Genomic DNA, 20,969 nt, shown 5'->3' with positions numbered 1-20,969 from the left:
TGTTTTCAAAGAAAGATTATCCATCTATCTTACTAGTTACGCTGCTGGCTAGTATGACTAGTATTACTACTATAGTGTCTTCATACCAGCGGCCATCAGGCTCCACAACAGTAAGGCAGGGACAGCTGCCAGACATCCAACTACTAGGAACCTATCACTGAGTGTCTCTGACTCCCACCTAAACAGACTACCTAAACGGAAAATGTTACGTATATCACGGCATACCTACCTTATGCATACTGCACCTCATGTGTATACTGTATACTACTTCATCAGAGCATATATTTAGCTTGTTTAGCATATCGTGTTTTAGATTATATATTAGATTAGATTATGTGGCAACCCCAAGCCACCACTGGGCTTGGTGATTGAAGGACGCTACGTACTGTAGCGGCCCAATGGCTGGGCGCTGCCCATATTTGGGCGTCCACTTCCAGACGCACCTGTCGCTAGAAGGCCATCAAGATCAACTAGCAAATCATGGTGTGGTGCGCCTGTTGAGGAGGGGGAACTTAATGGGGCCCAAGAGCACACTCTTACTCTCTCGTCTCAGGGGAGGGAGAAAGACCGCGGAGCGGAGACGCCGCCCGGCAGACACTGTTAGTATAAAGTCAGAGAGAGTGAGGAGAAGAGTGAACCGTTTGTTTGTTTATTAGAGAATAAAGAAAAGTATTATTTTGGGAACCACAACCCGTCTGTTTGTTGTTTATTCTGCCACCCCTACACCTGGAATTGCCACAATTAGCATACTGCACCTTATGTGTATACTGTATAGTATACTTACTTCATCAGAGCATATATTTAGCATTTTTTTGCATTTAGAATGTTTTGATTATATATATTAGATTAGATATTAGTTACTTATTAGAGTTTATACAACAGGTAGGTCCGACCACGCATTGTGATCGGTCGGGAGCGGTCTAAGCCGTGAGTATTCATGATACACTCACGGTTAAATTACCATGAATATACCACTGCGCTGGCTTTAGAATGTTGTAGAAAGTTTCAACTGCCATTCATCAAAGCGAAACTGTCAACATGACCTACTCCGCGGACAACGTTACGTTTGATTTAACGTACCTGTAGGAGCTATTTGATTGTTTTGTGTTATGGGTACCATCCAAACACCATTCAATGAAAGGTCACTTTAAAAACAAGAACGGGAGTGGTTCTTGTAGTAAACAGATGGATAGCAAGCTAGCATAAGGACACATAGTATAACTGTAGATTGTATAGTATAGCATTGTATAGTAGTGTACATAAGACCCAGTGCCTCATCCGTAGCTAACAGTGTATTGCAGGACCTAGCATGTCTTACCATGCTTTTTGTAAACTTCATGTACATATACCTGTTATGTCTAATTCTTATTACTTGTATTATTGCACAAATGTCTTATTCTCATCCTATTGGATTCTTATTATTGTATTATTGCATTATTGTATTATTGCACAATCGTTGCGGGCAAGACCCCCCGCATTTCACTGTATGCTTGTATGCCGTGACAAATAAAACTCTTGACTTGACTTGATCAAATGGAAACTGTCAACATGACCTACTCCGTCTCCGCGGACAACGTTACGTTTGATTTAACGTACCCGTTAACCATAAATGACTGGATATATAAAGAGGACGGGCCTACATCTACCGCAAAAGCAATAATACACTCGAACCAGTGGAATACCAGGAATATTGCCACGGCTGTGATGCGCCCGCAGCCACGAGAGCGAAGCTTGAGAGTGTATTATTGCTTATATATATATATTACTATATTTATCGTAGGGCAAATAACTGAGAGGGCATACATACCCTCATCCTGCACCTTGACCTTTTTACACTGCCTACTTGTCCATATGCGCCAGAGTTAATTATATTGTTATATTGTTTACATTGCCTATTTTTATTATATTTGTATTTTTACTTCTCCACTGTACTATAATTCTATGACCTGTATCAGGACTTCTACTACCTGTACCTCCCCTCCCCCCTCCCCCATGCTGCTATAATGCCTGAATTTCCCCCAAGGGGATCAATAAAGGAATATCTTATCTTATCTTATACCTGTATCACTGTACATATTGATACTACAACTCTGTACATACATCTGATTCGCACTATACTCAGTAGTACTAATGTATATATTTTATACCCAGTTTAATCACCTGTACCTTGTATATTACTATTGCACTTTACTGTTACATTTGCACTCTGGTTGGATGCCAAACAAATGTTCAATGTACTGTACTTGTGCTGTATGATGACAATACATTTGAATCAAATCTAATCCAATCTAATCTCTTCTCAAATAACTTTACTGTGAAATGTGTGCGCAGATATAGGAGCACGCTTGATACCAATCACATTGTGTGAATTTATTGTTTTCATAACTATTTGCATTGCACTACACAGTGTAGATTACAACAACACGGTCCCAACACAATGAATCAGATCCGATATTTAGCTTGAAACGCATGTTGACTGGTGGGGGCTTTGCGTGTTGTGCGGAAGCAAAAGAGGCAACGTTGTTTGTCAGACGTGTGCACGTGTGATCCGACATCAGGGGGCGAAGATGAATGATGCGTGCACGAGGGAGTTTTAATAGTAGTCATAGTTGACGTTGGCGCCGTGTCGGTATGAGCTGGGGTCCTGGGGACCTACGGGGGCGCTGTCGTCATAACGATGCTGCTGGCGTCCTCGGTCGCTTGACCGCGCCTGGTCCATCCAGTAGGAGAGGTCTGTCTCCAGTCTCTGAGGGGGAGAGAGAGAGAGGGGGGGAGAGAGAGAGAGAGAGAGAGAGAGAGAGAGAGAGAGAGAGAGAGAGAGAGAGAGAGAGAGAGAGAGAGAGAGAGAGAGAGAGAGAAAGGGGGGGAGAGAGAGAGGGAGAGGGGGAGAGAGAGAGGGAGAGAGAGGGAGAGGTGGGGAGAGAGAAAGAGAGAGGGAGAGGGGGAGAGAGAGAGAGAGAGAGAGAGAGAGGGGGGGGGGGGGAGAGGGGGGGAGAGAGAGAGGGGGAGAGATAGAGAGATAGAGAGATAGCGAGAGAGAGGGGGGGAGAAGGGATAGAGAGAGGGGGGGAGAGAGTGTGAGAGAGAGAAAGAGAGAGAGGGGGGGAGAGAGATAGCGAGAGAGGGGGGGAGAGAGAGGGGGAGAGAGAGAGAGATGGGGGGAGGGAGAGAGAGGGAGAGTGTGAGAGTGCGAGAGAGAGAGAGCGAGAGAGAGAGAGGGTTGTATAATGAGAACAACGGTATCAGGAATCTTTAGTGGTAATCATTAAATTGGTTAGGCCACAGACTGCCGGTGAGCAAACAAGGTTCGAGATGGGATTCGGGGATAAAAAAAGATTCCCAGTAGCAACCTTGTAGCCTGTTTCTAAGGATGTGACCTTTTCTGATCCGTTTAGTTTTAGTCACAAGTTTGCCTTGTGATTCGCTCTGCGGGAGAAATACCAGTGAATTTAAAGGGACACGCCAACATCAGCACTACCGTCTTCTCCAGAGTCAAACAAGAAGATAGATACCAATTTCCTCTCTGCACGTTCAGTAGAAAGCTATCCGGCTGCAAGCTTGCCCAGCTTAACACAAATGAATGGAAGCGGATACGGACCAGCTAGCCTAGCTGTTGGTCAAAAACACCTCTCCGCTTCCATTCATTTGTGCTAAGTTAGACTAGCTTACATCCCATAATGTTGGTGTGTTCTGTGGAAGTTAAAACTCCCTCTTATCAGGCGCCCCCCAAAATTTGCCATTTTAGTTTTCGTTTTTGAGGACTGCATACTTTCTTTGCAAACCAAAATACTATACTTTATACTTATAGCACATGCATGAGCCTGGTCTCTTTTGAAAGATGGAAGCCGGACCAGCACTCTCAGGTTTCGACAATTTTAATCGCAGCCGGATACACCTGTCGCAGCCGGATACACCTGTTCTGAAACATGTCTGTTGTATCCGGCTGCGATTAAAATTGTCGAAACTTGAGAGTGCTGGTCCGGCTTCCTGCTTTTTTTCTACTTATATCTTCGGGATTGCAGCACCAGTGTCAATTATTGTGAGCGCGGTCTAACTTGACTTTCACTCTTTTGAAAGATGACATTCTGAAGTTTCTGTTTCCAGAAAGAAAATTCACTTTTAGTGCTAATGGAATAGAGTAACATAGGTCTGAACTTGAGTTGTAGAAAAACGTGTTACTCACGTTTTTCTGTAGTAGTTAGTAGTCCAGAAGTAGTTTTTCCAAAAACATTGGTATGGCTGAAAAGACACCATGGTTCCATATCCTGAAGTCCTTTGTAGTACATGTCCGAATTTCATAAAAATTCATTCAGAAATGAGTGATTAGAAGCGGTTTTGATAAAAGGTGAGATCGAAGATCGAAGATTTTCTCATAGACTTCAATGCATTCGACGGAGAATTCTCTTCCTGTTTTGGCTCGTGACTTTTCACCTAGATCCCTGATTCGCTCATTCCCAGGTGGGGTACCATTGGAAAGCCCTCCTCATTGGTTACAACCATGTCCAATAATCTTTGGAATCGCCAAATGATTGACGGAGCTAGAGCCCCGAGAGTCGGGAGTGGTATTTGTACAATACCGTGTACTTCGGCACACGCCTCACATATCGGCATGTAACTCGAGAACCGCTGAACGGATTTTGTCACCTGAAACGGCTATCGACAGGCAACAAATAGGGCTTTAATTCAACATAATAAATGAATAGGCACACCCGAGCCGCTAGAGGTCGCCAAAGTGCCGGTGGGGAAACCTTAATAAGAGGTTATTAAGACTCCCGTTGGTCTCCCTCACCCATCTTCCCTTCCTACCCCCATCCCTCATTCTTAACCCCAACAAACCCTCCCCCACCTTTCCCCAAAATGTCATACATCGTGTGTTCCTATGTCCCCCACCCTTTCCAGTGTTGTATGTATAAAGATGTTGAAGATCTTCCCTGGTGTCCTAGCTAAACACTGGGTTGAGAGTCATCCAGCCTAACTCTTACTATGTTGTATTGATACTTTGATTCAAGTTTCAAGTTTGTTTTTATTTGTCACATAAGGTACACGTACTGTACTTTACGGTGAAATGCTTGGTTCTATATGAGCCCCTGAGAATGTGCTTCATACAGTAAAAAAGTTAGTAAAAGAGGAATAACACTATACAATAATATACAATATACAATAGCTATACAATACAATATAAACTAAAGTACAACCTAAGTACAATCTAAGTACAATGAAGTAAAAATGCAGACAATGAGGTACAAATGCAAACAATGAGATACAAAAACTTTTGATTGAGTTCTTTGGACTGAGTAAGTTAATAGCTTCGGCTACTTTTTTATATTTTCCACCACAGTTCCGTTAAGTTAAACATGAACTGGATGCTTGGCTGCCAGTTTCTTCTATATGGTAATAAAACCGATGTGTTTTATTTTTTTGGAGGCAGCTGCATCCTGACATTTAGGCCACAATCAGTTTTTTCACAAATCCTGCCTTTAAATATTACGGCGTGTTGTGACAATCGCCTGGAGGAAGACCTGACACACACACACACACACACACACACTCACACTCACACTCACACTCACACTCACACTCACACACACACACACGCACACGCACACGCACAGCGGGGCAGCTGAGCGCACCAGGTGTCGGCACAACATGCCCATTAGCGCAATCATGCAGACCAGCTTGTTAAACTGACCACACACACAGACACACACACACATATATACACACACACACACACACACTCACACATATACACGTTTACACACAAAAGTGATATAAAGTTCAGCTGTTTGGGAGTCTTTCGTTGTTAAGCCTTAAGGTCCCCCTATAGGGGGACCCTGCTTTTCTTTATCATAAATCGATCAATAGAGACCGTATTAGATCCCCAATTATCATATCATGGGGTATCATTGGAAAGCCACACTCATTGGCTACAACCCTGTGCAAATGTTTTCGAGATCGCCAAATGATTGACGGAGCTAGAGCCCCGGGAGTCGGGGGTGGTAATGTGTACTTTTGCGTACTTTGGGGCACGCCTCACATATCGGCATGTAACTCGAGAACCGCTGAACGGATTCTGTCACCTGAAAGGGCAATCGACAAATAGGGCTTTAATTCTATCTATATATTGTGTTAAAAGAAATGCACACCCGAGCCACTAGAGGTGGGCAAATAATCTTCCACATGTGGGCCCTTGGATGTTAACACTTTGATCGCCATGGTTAAATTCATAATTTACCATCCCTAGCCAGCTCTATTTGTCTATGGAGAAGTTCCCCTTCTTTGCAGGGCTATAACTTTTTAAATTGTATTGCTAAATTGACATTATTATGGCCCATTCAATGTCCTATATCTATTGTTCAGGGTGTAGCAACGTTATACTTTTTCATTCACATATTCATACTAAAATACGGTCTAAAGTATAAGTATGTTTTTATCTTTTACTTGATTTATAGCCCCAAATGCATTATATTGATGATCAAATACAGTTTGGTAGCGATCGGTGCCAGATAAAAAATGTCAACTGGAGGTACTTCTAGAAGTTACTACGTATGATCTGATGTTGACCGGATGGGCGGGGGGTCGTTTATAATTCCGTGGGCAACGTTATATCATTCATCTAGTGTGGGTCATATGATCATCAGAGCAGTTAGTATAGCAGACATTAGAAAATAATGCTGAAACTCACCGTATCTTCCTCGCGCCGTTGGGGGATGAGCGTGGAATAGAATTTTTTCTATTATGGGATGTCGAAATATCCGATCCATTTCCAGGTTGTATAATAGTATATACGTCCAAATCATGTTGTTTATCGAGTTATGTGCACCGATCGGTGTTCACTGTGTCAAGATGGAGTCCTGCTAATGATAGCGAGTGCCCGGACGAAATATGGGTGAGCACCACTTCATCCACATGACTTCCTGTTGGGCGATCTGCCGATCGGCCACCAGATGGCGCTCTTGAACCGTTAGAGAGTTGAGTGGAGCTCAGCAGTATATCTCAGGTCCCCGGGAGAGAAATATGATTTCGATCACAGATTTTTGAAATATTGATATCAAAGACGTGTTACGGCGTCTTCGGCAGAATGAGCATGGCGGGCAATGACGAGTTTCGGCGTTTCCGGCGATTAAAGTGTTAAGAGGTCAATGTTTTTAAATATTTTTTTTGTAGCCAAGCGTAAAGACCATAACCCTATCAAAAACAGTAGTCAAAGTGTATATTTTCATTTTTACCGATGTTTTATACGTTTATCGGAAATACAAATTTATCGGAAAATGCTAATTATCGTAAAAACCGCAAGAAATTACTAAATCTAGATTCAACCCTGCCATTGGAAAGAGGAGCATTTTCCCTATCCATAGATGTATGATTTGGCCATAATAAGGTCACGGTCAAGTTCAAGGTCAAATATGAATTTATAATTAAAGTCGATTATCATTAATTACTGTATCTACAAATCCTTCTGTTTAATCATCTTCCCGCGGTTCATTTGCTTAGATTTTTTGTACACATGATCTCAATAAGGTGGTGAATGAGTGAGCATTTTCTCGTGCCCCGCATCAATTTTTAATTAATCATTTTAATTAATCATAATAAATGTATTCATTACAATTTACTCAGCCTAGTAACAGACATAATATTTCTGACACTGGAAATACATACCCCCAGGTCCCTAGATGTTCCTAGATACCAAGAACATGCAAATTGACCTTGCAGAAGTGGAGCAATCTTCCATTTACTTAGGCATGTACCTTTTAGGCGAAAACGGTCTACAGATTAACAGGTTAATGCAAACTGGCAGCCTTGAGGACAGTGTTGTTTGCCTTGGAGACACGGTGGAGGAACAGAAAGCCCCTCTGGCCACACGAGAGAGGTAGCGGCTCTGGAGCGGGTAATGAGTTACAGGGCCGTGGTGGGAAAGAAGTGGCTTAAAGCTGTACTACCTATGTAAGTTTCTTCTGAAACGTCAAAATAGTCCAAATGTTTAGTTCTATAGAACAAAATTTAAATAAAAATTACAAAAAATGTGATCCCTGGAAGACTGACTGAAGTTAGCAAGGATCTGTTTGGCTGTGGTAGACCAAACCTCCCACCGCAATTACGATGCTATGATGCATCCTCTACGCTTACAGTATGGTTTGTTAAAGGGCCGCTCCAGATGTATTTCAAATCCTTAACCTGTTAAGCTGTGGGGGGCAGGTGGCGCACGGAGATTACGTTCGTTACCAACACCGGGAGACACTGGATTCGCTCCCGGCGTTGCTATCAGCTTGGCTGGCCTCTCACACTGATACAATTGGCTGTATCAGGGGGTGGGAAAGCTGAAGGGTGGGTCCTGGGCGTTGTGGACAGCGACCCCTACAGTTCGGTCGGGGCGCCTGCTCAGCAAGGGTTGGAACTAAGGAGAGATAGTGTGGCCTCCCACACGCTACACTCTCCCCGGTGAGAACCTGCGCGGCCAGGTTGGCCTGCCCCAGGCTGCACATGCATCGGAGGAAAGCATGTGACAGTCTCCGGTCTCCCGGACCAACAGTAGGGGAAAGTATGCAACAACCAGGAAGGGTGGGATGGGAGAAACATCGGGAAAAAGGAGGGGAAGAAAGATAAAAAAAAAAAAAAAAAAAAACTGTTAAGCTGTAAGTGTGACCCTGCTTTTCTTTATCATAAATCGATCAATAGAGACCGTATTAGATCCCCAATTATCATATCATGGGGTATCATTGGAAAGCCACACTCATTGGCTACAACCCTGTCTGTTTAGAGATCGCCAAATGATTGACGGAGCTAGAGCCCCAGGAGTCGGGGTGGTAATGTGTACTTTCGCGTACTTTGGCGCACGCCTCACATACCGGCATGTAACTCGAGAACGGCTGAACAGATTTTGTCACCTGAAAAGGCAATCAAAAGGCAACAAATAGGGCTTTAATTCTATATATTGTATTAAAATAAATGCACTCCCAAGCCTCTAGAGGTCGGCAAAGTGGCACATCGCGAATTGACCTTAACCCTATCAAAACAGCAGTCAAAGTGTATATTTTCATTTTTACCGATGTTTTATAAGATTTACCGAAAATGCGAATTTAGCGGAAAAATGCTGATTATATCTCTTTTATTGTAAAACCGTGAGGAAATGACTAAATCCAGATTTAACACTGCCATTGGAAAGAGGAGCCTTTTCCCTATCCATAGATGTATGATTTGGCCATAATAAGGTCAAGGTCAAGTTCAAGGTCAAATATGAATTTATAATTAAAATCGATTATCATTTATTACTGTATCTACAAATCCTTCTGTTTAATCATCTTTCCTTTATTCATTTGCTTAGATTTTTTTGTAGACCGACCTCTCCATCACAGTCGAGAATGCAGCTGTGACCGCGTCCCCGACCGCCAAGAACCTTGGTGTTGTCCTCGACAACCAGTTGAACTTCTCTGCTCACATCGCAGCGACAACCAGAACCTGCAGATTCCTCCTGAGCAACGTCAGAAGGATACGCCCATTCCTGACAAAAAAAGCCACCCAACTCCTCGTCCAATCAACAGTCATCTCCCGCCTCGACTACTGCAACGCACTGCTAGCTGGCCTCCCGGCCACTGCCACCAAGCCTCTTCAACTCATTCAAAACGCAGCGGCCCGCCTGATCTTAAACCTACCGAAGTCGGCCCATGTCACCCCACTTCTTAGGGACCTGCACTGGCTCCCCATTGCTGCACGTATCCGCTTCAAGGCCCTCGACCTAGCATACCGTGCGGCAAAGGGAACCGCTCCCGCCTACCTCCGGTAAATGGTCTCTAACTACACACCCTCAAGACCCCTACGCTCTGCATCTTCTGGCCGCCTCAGATCTACTCCTATCCAAGCTCCCGGAGGGTCATCAAAGAGAAGCTGCCTATTCTCAGTCCTTGCCCCACAATGGTGGAATGAACTACCCATCCCAGTTAGGACAGCCGAATCCCGTCCAATCTTTCGCCGTCGACTAAAGACTCACTTCTTCAACCATTATCTGAAATGATAACCCCGACTAACCTTACTGTCATGCACTTGTCCTAATAAACTAACCTACACTGTAACACGCAACACTTTGATGAACATTGTTACTCAGCTGATAGAGTTATACCCTTCTTGCTGTCTTGTCGCACAGAACTTGTAAGTCGCTTTGGATAAAAGCGTCAGCTAAATGACTAAATGTAAATGTAAATGTACTTGATCTCGAGAAGGTGCTGAATGAGCTCAGTGAGAGAGCTTGTGGTTGCACATTTGTAACATGGTGTTATTCACCGGCACAGATGCAAAAATAAATCATAATTTATATTCTCCTTTTTTTCATTACAATTTACTCAAGCCTAGTAACAGACACAATATTTCTGACACTGGGAATACATACCCCCAGGTCCCTAGATGTTCCTACCTAGATACCAAGAACATGCAAATTGACCTTGTAGAAGTGGAGCAATCTTCCATGTATGTACCTTTAGGCAAAATCTCTGAAAATAGGGCTACAGCTTAACAGGTTTTTTAAATGATTTTCTATATTGAATAACAATTTGTATATAATATGGGTTTTCTACCAAAGGAACCATGAATATGAAATTGGCAACAAGCCCCCATTGATATTTACCAGGAATTCCAGGTCAGAAGTGTATATTCTTGTCAATACCTACTCAGCTGTCTGTAGCTGAAGCTAAAGGTGTCAAGTTACCATTGGACCATCATGTGTGTGACTTTAATGTGGCTTTTATGTCACTCTAGATTGAATTTTTCCCCCCATCTATCATTATTGTTCGTTCGTGCATGCGGTTCAGTTCAGGGGCGTGACCAGTTCAATGGAAGCGATATTGGTCACATTAAAAAATATATATAAAAATAATGTAAACAGTCGGGAGGTAATCGTTGCCAGGGTTACGGACACTGTGGCTGTTTGCCAGGCCTGACACTATGCCACGAGGAATGATGTTTTATTTATTACATCAGTTTATACAGTAGTTGCACTGCTAGCAGCAATAAAAATCAGTGTTATCGTAAGCTACCCATGTATGAGCTAAAGCACTGTTTTCCTTTCCCCCCGATTAATTAAATGAAACATATGAGGCTAGATGTGCTATCTCTGGAGTAAAAAGGCTGTGGTTTTACATAATATTAACTAAATGCTTTGTGTTATGTATCTAGTTGAATGATTACTTATGCCTTGATGTTTTGTGATTGATGCGTTCTGTAATCATTTTCTATCATCTAATTTCCTCATCATCCCCTTTTACATGAGCCCTGAGGCTGCATTCAGATCAGATCCAACAATGTGGCACATTGCCGCAGCCCGCAGGGTGCGGACGGACCATCTGTGTGACGTCATGCTGTGAGTTTTCTAACCCCTCAATCCCTTGTCTTCTGCTGTGATGGATCGGCCACTGTGGGAGAACTTGCATCCGGCAAAAGTTGACTCGAGTTCTACTTTAAAGTAGAAGGCTGGCCCTGAGAGAGACGTTAGAAGGGTCAAAGTATGGGAGACAGCAACAATATGTATCGGTGTGGTGCTAGTCAGCTCCGGCATGGAGGGTATTGTTGTCTAATTTCTCATCAGGAGAAACGAAAGACTCCACTGTCACGTTAAGAGTATGTGTAAGCGCAGTCAAGAGTTGAAGTTGCTGAAGTGACAAAAGGTGAAAGTCGTAATTACATTCCTCAATATTATAATTTTATTCCCCTGTCTAACCCTTGCTATTAATTAAAAAAAAATATATTCTATGCCCCCTATCCGCTGGGTGCATACTATGACCTTTATCATGTTTTGTAACAGATTACAGAAATTCAAGAAGCCTATTGGAACGTGAGGTTCTGATATGATGTTGATTACTGTAATATATCTGCATTATTTTTTCCCACTTTATGCTTTGCTCTTGTTGCTTGTTTTACACGTATTTTTTTATTTTTTTTTGTATTATTTTTTTTAATTATTTTTTAAACAAACACATAAACAAACATGACAACACACGATTAGATATACAAGCATTGTTAACAGTGCACATCAAATTAAATCACAGTTTAAATAAATGTCTTATACAAGATATGCCCCTAATACCTGCTATCTATTCCCCTACACACATATGCTCTTGCTCGCACCCCCCACCCTGGACCCCTCAATGGATAATCCATCCATTCTCATTCGCTCTTAACCAGACACTACCATTATATGCTAGCTTTTATTTTCTCCACCACTTCTAACCACATTGTCAATTTGGATTCATTGAGACCCAAAATTCTTGCTGTAGATATTTCTAGATAAATCACATGGAGATATGTAAGAATCCAGACCTTTCGGTTGAATCCATCGTGATGCTATCAGTTTTTTAGCCACTGTAATACACTGTTTTACACTGATTTTATGTCTTATTTCTTACTGATGTAAAGCACCTTGAACGGCAACCCCCTGTATGAAAGGTGCTATACAAATAAAGTATATTATTATTATTATTATATTTATCCCCCATGTTATTTTGAGGTGACAACGGTCAGATCCCAACACAAATACCCCCCCCCCCCCCCCCCCCCTCATTCAAAAGCTGGGGAAAAGGTTTTCCCCCACATTGGTTTTCCACCACATAATCCAGAACTATTTTATTGCACTGTAAAAAAAGCTGTGATTTGTTCCCCTTTAAGCTTTCCCCAAGCTGCTTCCGTTACCTTGGCATAATGATAACACGTAAACACTCTAAACTCATAGCGTCTAACTTCACCACTCTACTGGAGCGCACTAAGCAGGATTTTACCAGATGATCATCACTTCCCTTATCACTTGTTGGAGTGAATACCGTGAAAATGAACAGAAATGTCTGTATTTATTTCAAAGTATTCCAACCTTTATTCCAAAGTAATTTTTTAAAGCCCTCGACAGGGCAATAGCAGATTTTATCTGGAATAAACGTCCAGTCAGAATAAATAAAACTGCTTTCCAGAAGCCTAAATCGCAGGGAGGCTTTGCACTACCCAATTTCCTGGCCTACTATTGGGCTGCAAATATTCCCAGCATTCTTTATTGGAGTCATTCCCATTACGGACTCTGTCAGTGGGTGCCGGCATGGGTGGACATGGAATGGGCATCTTGTACTGGAACACCCTTGCAGTCCTTACTTTGCTCTCCACTCCCAGTCACAACCTCCCAGTACACCAACAACCCCTTGGTACAACATTCCCTCCGTATCTGGACCCAGTTCAGAAAACACTTTGGTCTCCACGCCATGTCACCGTCTTCACCTGTCCACAAAAACTTAATTTTCCCTCCCTCTATGGTGGATGAAGCCTTCAGCAACTGGTCCCTCTTAACCTGCGCCCCCAAAAGTGGCTATTTTAGTTTTCGTTTCTGAGGACTGCATACTTCTTTTGCAAACCAAAACAACATACTTTATATTTATAGCACATGCATGAGCCTGGTCTCTTTTGAAAGATGACATTCTGAAGTTTCTGTTTCCAGAAAGAAAATTCACTTTTAGTGCTAATGAAATAGAGTAACATAGGTCTGAACTTGAGTTGTAGAAAAACTTGTTACTCAAGTTTTTCTGTAGTAGATAGTCCAGAGGTCGTATTTCCCCAGAAGGTGGTATGGCTTACAAATCCAGACTGACCCATAGCCTGAAGCCTTATGTAGTACATGTCCATTCAGAAATTTGTGATTAGGAGTGATTTTGGTAAACTGTGTACAATGAAAAACTCCGTTTTCTCATAGACTTCAATTCATTCTCTTCCTGTCTTTGCTTGTTAGTTTTTCACCTAGATCCTAGATCATACATCCCCAGATGGGGTATCATTGGAAAGCCACACTCATTGGCTACAACCCTCCACAATCATTTTCAAGATCGCCAAATGATTGACGGAACTAGAACCCCAAGAGTCAGGAGTGGTATTTTGCGCAATACCGTGTACTTTGCACAAGCCTCAAATACCGGCATGTAACTTGAGAACCACTGAACGGATTTTGTCGGATTTTGTATATATCAATATTATTGTATTACAAAATATGCACACCCGAGCCACTAGGGGTCGCCAAAGTGCAAGGCAAATCGTCCTAAAAAGGGCCCACATGTGGGCCCCTGCTTGCTAAGAGGCTAATAATGGCATTTTGAGCATTTACGACTTGCACCAAGACAGTTCATTTATGTCCTTCACACAATTGTCCCTAAAGTTTAATTTACCAAAAACAAATGTTTTCAGATATTTGCAGATACGTGATTTCGTTAAGAATAAATTTGCTCAGTTCCCCCATATGCCTCCAAAAACTGAGATTAACAATATCTTGGAGGTCAAGGCTGCAACCAAAGGCTCAATATCTAAACTATATAATATCATATCCTTATCCCTACCTTCTTCAGTATTGGCCATAAGACCAAGATCTAAAACCATCAATTTACAGACGAAGAATGGGAAAAGGCTCTTTCCCGAATACACTCATCCTCAATATGTGCCCGCCATTCATTGATACAGTTCAAGCTCTTCCACCGTCTGTATTGGTCAAAGACCAAACTTGTGAAGATAAACCCTGGCATGGATTCCACATGCGACCGGTGCCACCAAGCCCCTGGTTTGCTCTTATCCATATGTTTTGGCATTGTCCAGCACTGGCCCCTTTCTGGAGTTCCATTTTTAAATCTTCCTCAGATATTTTTGCTGTGAATGTTGACCCATGTCCTCTCATTGCATTATTTGGCCTGACACCAGAGAACGCCGCTATATCTATTGGGCAATCTAATGCTATGGCCTTCGCCTCACTTATTGCCAGACGCCTCATCCTACTCAATTGGAAGGCAGCCACCAAAATTTGATTCACAACACAAGGCTCACTCTCATCATTCAGATCACAATTGAAAACTCATCTGTTCAAACTCGCATATTCACTATAACCTCCGTCACTGCCCAATAGGGCCTACCCCCTGCTGTTTGTTTGTCTGTTATTTTAACTTCACTGTTTTTTATACTTCTTGTTGTTTATCTTATTATTTTCTTAATCTTGTCATTTAACTGCCTTGCATATACTGGGCATACTCACTATAACTGCACCCTGTGTGCCACTGTTTTATATTTCATACGTATACATTGTTTGTCTTGTTTTTATAACTCCACTGACACTTTTGCCAAGATCATTGTTTTAATCTTGACTGTTCTGTTTTTATGCCCTGTAAGGTGACCTTGGGTGTTTCGAAAGGCACCTCCAAATAAAATGTATTATTATTATTATTATTACAACACAAGGCCACACAAATACTTTTTACAAAACATGGCAGCCCTTCCTACTTAATTTCAAAACCCATACGACTTAAGTCCCTTCTCCTTCCAACCCCATGACCCCCCTTCCTTCCCCCACCTACCTTTCTGACACTGCTGGACCATGCATGGGAGATGGCATTGTGGTGGTCTTACTACCGGTATTCTGTAGTACCCTGTAGTACCATGTAGTGCACAGTGGCGTTGCGCAATATGTCGGGGCCCCCCCGCAGGGCAGACCACTAAATCAATAATAAAGTGAGAAAATCTTGCGCGCTCGGCACGAGGTCCATCCCATTACAGCCGACCCTAATGTCGAGCTCACCCTCCGCCTATGCAGGCTCTGACACTACTTGCAGTTTCAGTAAATCCTCGCAATTACAATGACCATAATCTCGTGCCATGTCATATCGTGACCGTCCCGCTACAACACACATCATTATTATCATCACACTGGACATCGCGGCCACTTAAACCATGTACTAAAAAATTAACGGATTAGATTCCAGTTCCAATGTAACCTGTAGGCTACTCGTACTGGTTATGGCGAATAAAACGTTATATTCTTCTAACCTGTCTCGGGTCTCGGCGGCTGGAGCGTGGCTGGGGGCCTGGCTGGGCTGTCTGTCTGCCTGGACCGGCGTGTTGATAGCGGTGGACGCGGCGCGGCGGCCGGCCTGGGTGGGGAGCTTACTGCCGATGCATTCTTTAGTAATGTTAGAGTCAGTCTACCTTTGCTGCCTGCTGGAACAATGATGTTCTTTTTCGTAGCTTTGCCATCTCCTGTTCGGCTTTCGCTCTCATCTTGTTTTTCTAAGCACCGCCGCTTGCTTGGATATTTGCGGCATTTTTACCGGCGCTTCCCGCTGTGTTTTGAACACTGCCAATGAACATTAGTTATCAGCCTAGCCCTATCGCAGGTGAGCAAATCATAGCAGGGAGGGGGGGGGGGCCCGCCCTCTGCGCGAGATGCATCCAGCTGCAGCCCCGCAGAACCATACTGGGCTCCACTGTCTGCGCCCTGTTTGTGCGCGTTACGAAATCTAAGAGGATAGTCTACAGTGGGGGCGGGGCCCCCTAAGCTCCGGGGCCCCCCCGCACCGCGGGGGTTGCGGGGGCCTCCGCTACGGCACTGGTAGTGCACTACATGGGAATTAGGAATAAGTTTAATGCTTAATGCCCAATGTGACATATATGTAACTTTTCAGATCTTTGCCATTAGGGGGCGCAATTTTGAAAATAAATTCAGAAATGTGTTCTTTGTAGTCTATTTAGTCAGTCTATGCCCCTCATAATTTTCCTTGAAGTAGAAATGTAGAAATAGGCCGTTATTGAAAATAAGAACTTGTTCTTAATTAACCTGCCTATTCAAATAAAGGTTTGATGATGATTGATGATGATGAAATGGGTGTGGGTTCTAATGGGTTAATTTCTTTTTGCACGACCCTCACTCTCAGACTCTGTGGCTGAGACCCTGATCCACTCATTCGTCACCTCCCGGTTGGACTACTGTAATGGAGTCCTGTTCGGGGTACCCAGCAAAGCCCTGGACAGGCGTATGTTCAGAACTCAGCTGCCAGGGTTCTCACTCACACCAAGCCCTGGCAGCACATCACCCCCACCCTCATCCATCTCCACTGGCTTCCAGTCAAGTTCCGCATCACCTTCAAACTCCTGCTCCTCACCTACAAATCCCTCCATGCCCTCGCCCCCCGGTACCTGTCTGATCTCCTCCACCAGTACACTCCATCCCGGAACCTACGATCCTCTGATCTAGGTCTCCTCTCCATCCCTCGCACCAGGTTACGGACTTTTGGCGACAGAGCCTTCAGCGTGGTGTCCCCTACCCTCTGGAACTCTCTCCCCCCCGAAATCCGCAACGCCCCAACCCTGGACACCTTCAAATCCGCTCTAAAAACACACCTCTTCACCAAGGCTTTCCCCCATCAGTTAGTTTAGATTAGATTAGATTAGATTAGGTCCATTATCCCTTACCTTCCCTCATCCCCTCTTCCCCCCCCCCCCTATTTTCCTTGCCCTATTTTTTGTCCTGATTGTGAAGCTACCTTGGGTTCTATGAAAGGCGCTATATAAATTTGATCTATTATTATTATTATTATTATTATTATTATTATTATTATTATTATTATTATTATTATTATTATTATTATTATTATTATTATTATTATTATTATTATTATTATTATTATTATTATTATTATTATTATTATTATTATTATTATTATTATTATTATTATTATTATTATTATGTGTGTATGCATGTATGTATGTAAGTGTATACATCCGTTGTTATTATTATTGTTTCTTGTCGGGGCGGGTGGGTGTATGCTTTACTTTAAACAAACGTAACACTTTATAAGGGATAGCAAAGGGGGGGGGGGAGAAATGGGAATAGTCCAATCATGGACAGCTTGTTGTAGAGTGTGAGCACACTTTACAATGTTGACCCTCAAACTGCAACCTGTTGTAATGCGATGGTACTGATAAAAAGAGGTTATATAAAAAAAAATTGATTTTATATGTCTGCACTTAGGTGCTCATTTTATGTCTATGCTACAGTAATCTACTATTTTTGATTGCACTGCACTATTGCACTATTTTACTCTGTCTATTCTATCTTACTATTTTTATTCTTGTCTATTGTCATAAACAAGGTGGCCTATTGGGTTAGATCCTAATGTGAAAAACTGTGAATAATAATAATATTAAGAAAATAATAATAATAAGATTAATAATAATAATAATAATAATAATAATAATAATAATAATAATAATAATAATAATAATAATAATAATAATAATAATAATAATAATAATAATAATAATAATAATAATAATAATAATAATAATAATAATAATAATAATAATAATAATAATTAAGAAAAGAAAAGAAAAGAAAAGAAAAGAAAAGAGGGAAATTATGTGTTATACAAATAAAGTGTATTATTATTATTCTCTGATTAGATTAGAACGAGCCCTACAACTGAATAAAATAGCCCCCGGTTCTACAAACGATGCTGAATTAATAATAGCAAAAGCTGACCCAGGTGAGCATCTGTATGCAGTAGAGCAGCTCTGCCTGAAGCCTTCTAACATCTATAGCTCAACCCTGCATCGCTAACTGGTACAGATGTCTGGTTCCAAACCCTGGCAGCACATCCGCCCGCACTCTCATCCACCTCCACTGGCTCCCCACCAAATCTTGCATCACCTACAAAACCCTCCTGCTCACTTACAAGTCCCTCCATGCTCTGGCAACTCAGTACCTCACTGACCTCCTCCACCCCCACACTCAGTCACGGTCCTTGCGATCCTCGGACACTGGTCAGCTCTCCATTCCCTCGAACCCGACTGCGGACCTTTGGGGACAGAGCTTTCAGCGTGGCAGCTCCCACCCTCTGGAACTCCCTCCCCGCAGAACTCCGCAACGCCCCAACTGTGGACTCCTTCAAAAAACTCAAAACTCACCTCTTCAACATGGCCTTTGACCCCTAATATCTGTCCACCATGTGTGTTATTGTTGTTTTTCACCCTATGTAAAGCGACCTTGGGTTTTATGAAAGGCGCTATATAAAACCAAGTTATTATTATTATTATCATTCTGTTCTCACACGCGGGAGGCCCCCGCAGGTTTGAATCCAGGGTGTGTTAGCGTGTGTCACGTCCACTTTACACCTACCGCTTCATCGTAGCCCATCTGCATGAACTGACTGATCCACTGCTGCACGTCTGGCCTGCTGCGGTCCCACAGGTTCCTCCTGGGCCTGCGCAGCGGAGTCAGGAACTCTTTGGCCTTGTCCGGGGTCACCACCGTCAATACCTCGGGCCCCGTCTCACCGCTCGCTAAAAACAGAGAGGATGCAGAAGAGAGAGGTGAGTGTCGCCCGGGGCTTTCTGTATTTTTCACCCATCCCAATTTTATGTCGTTATGCCAATTCCCCTCCTGGCCGTTACGCGCATTGCCCCACTGTCAGCCTGGGGAGGGTGTAGAACTACCACATGCCTCCTCCGATACATGTGGAGTCGCCAGCCGCTTATTTTCACCTGACAGCAAGGAATTTCACTGGGGGAACGTAACGCATGCAGAGGTTTGCGTTATTTCCCCCAGATCCCCTCCCTGCTGAACAGGCGCCCCGACCGACCAGTAGGAGTCGCAGTTTACAACGACCAGGACACACACTCCACCGGCTTCCCACCCGCTAACACCGCCAATTGTGTTAATAGGGATGACTGACCAAGCCGGAGGTACCACTGACAGCTGGATTCAATCCCAGAGTCTCTGCGGTGGTAGGCGAGTGCTACCCAGCCGCACCTGAACTGTATCTTTCCGTGGGTTAAAACGTTGGGAGGAGAAAGGGTCACGTTTCATAGTTTTTTGTAACGTTCCCCCCCGGTCCTGCCCCACCTGTCCATGGACTTCCTCCACTCATGAACAATACGCTACTGCCATCTTGTGGCCTAATTCAGTTGGTGCATCTCTATTGTTTTGTTATTAATTTGTTCTCTGTTATCATCACTAATCTGCTGTCTGTGCATCTGTTGTCTGTGATGTTCCCCTGTCTGGCCTAGTGTCTCCCCTGTCTGTGTTGGTATTGTGATCTAGTCTAGTGTTGTTCTCAGTGTGTGTATTTATATTTCGACCCAGTTATGTATTCTGTTCAGTCTGTTCCAACCCAGCTGTGTCTAGTTCCCAATCACCCTCATGTCTCTAATTGTCTGTGTATTTAAGTGTGGTCTGCCCTGACTTCCCTGTCGCGTCATTACGCTGTCCACAGGCGTGAGTACTACCTGAAGCATTGTTATCGCTCCCACTTGGAGGGTAACTTGGATACCGCGGTTGGTGTCGTGCTTACCTTATTGTATTTCATATTGTTATCTGAAGTTTATTCTCGTGTAGAATCATTGTGGAGACTGAGTTGTCTCGCTCTTTATTTAGTATTTGTTTATCCCGTTTTGAGGACTACTGTCTTCCATTTTGTTTTCCCTTTTCAAAGTGTTTCTTTGTCGTATTATGCTCCATCGTTTACAATAAATAAGTGTTATTGTGAAAGAGCAACCTTCGCATTCCGCCTCCTCTGCTTGTCTGCGCTTGGGTTCTACACACCTCCACCACCGTCATGCCACACTGTAACAGTTTTTGCCTTATTTCATCTTCCTGTGAGGGATAGCTGTCAATCACTGGTCTCTGTGGTTAATTGCCTAATGGGTCGGCAGGTGTGTGGGCTTGATTGCACCTGATTCAGTGCAGCTGTGCCTATGGAAAAGCTGAGTCTATTTAAGTTTGAATCTCGCAGTGTTAACTGCTTTTTCATTTCCTAGTGTTGGCTATCCTTCTGGTCACGCTTGTTATATTGAAGTGTATTGCTGATCTCTGCCCTATTCAGAATTTTGCCTTTATTTGTAGCCATTCTTGTTTTAGGCTACTGGCTTTATTGTTATGGTTTGTAACCGACCCCAATCGCACAACACAAGACAGGTATGATGGTTTGCCAAGAAACAGACATTTATTTAGAAACAGGGAAAAAGGGCACTGTCCCTTTAAGGGAGAAAACACAAAACACTGGAAACACAAGAGGGGAAGGTAAAGTGCCTTTAAGAGGCGGGCAGGAAAAGGGAACACTATGGGAAGGAAAAGGGAACGCCTAAGGGAAGGTTAAGGGAACGCCTTGGGACAGAGGACTAGGGACTAGGAGAGCTAGGGATAG

General features: G+C 43.2%; 1 protein-coding gene across 1 annotated transcript in view; it reads right to left on the bottom strand.

The window, feature by feature from the left end:
* Window positions 1-2,420: 2,420 nt before the first annotated feature.
* ecrg4b (ECRG4 augurin precursor b) overlaps window positions 2,421-20,969 on the bottom strand; it is a 34,219-nt gene continuing 15,670 nt past the window's right edge. Inside the window, exons 3-4 of the mRNA XM_084327907.1 lie at window positions 18,944-19,107; window positions 2,421-2,746 (exon numbers count right to left, since the gene is read on the bottom strand). Of these exons, the coding sequence (XP_084184033.1) occupies window positions 2,594-2,746; window positions 18,944-19,107 (317 nt within the window). The 3' untranslated portion in view covers window positions 2,421-2,593. The remainder of the gene's footprint in view (window positions 2,747-18,943; window positions 19,108-20,969) is intronic.

The sequence above is a fragment of the Notolepis coatsorum genome, assembly GCF_963971535.1.
Source record: "Notolepis coatsorum genome assembly, chromosome: 1".
Lineage (NCBI taxonomy): Eukaryota > Metazoa > Chordata > Actinopteri > Aulopiformes > Paralepididae > Notolepis > Notolepis coatsorum.
Note: the sequence above shows the minus strand (reverse complement) of the source record. Positions and strands in the feature narration are given on the sequence as shown.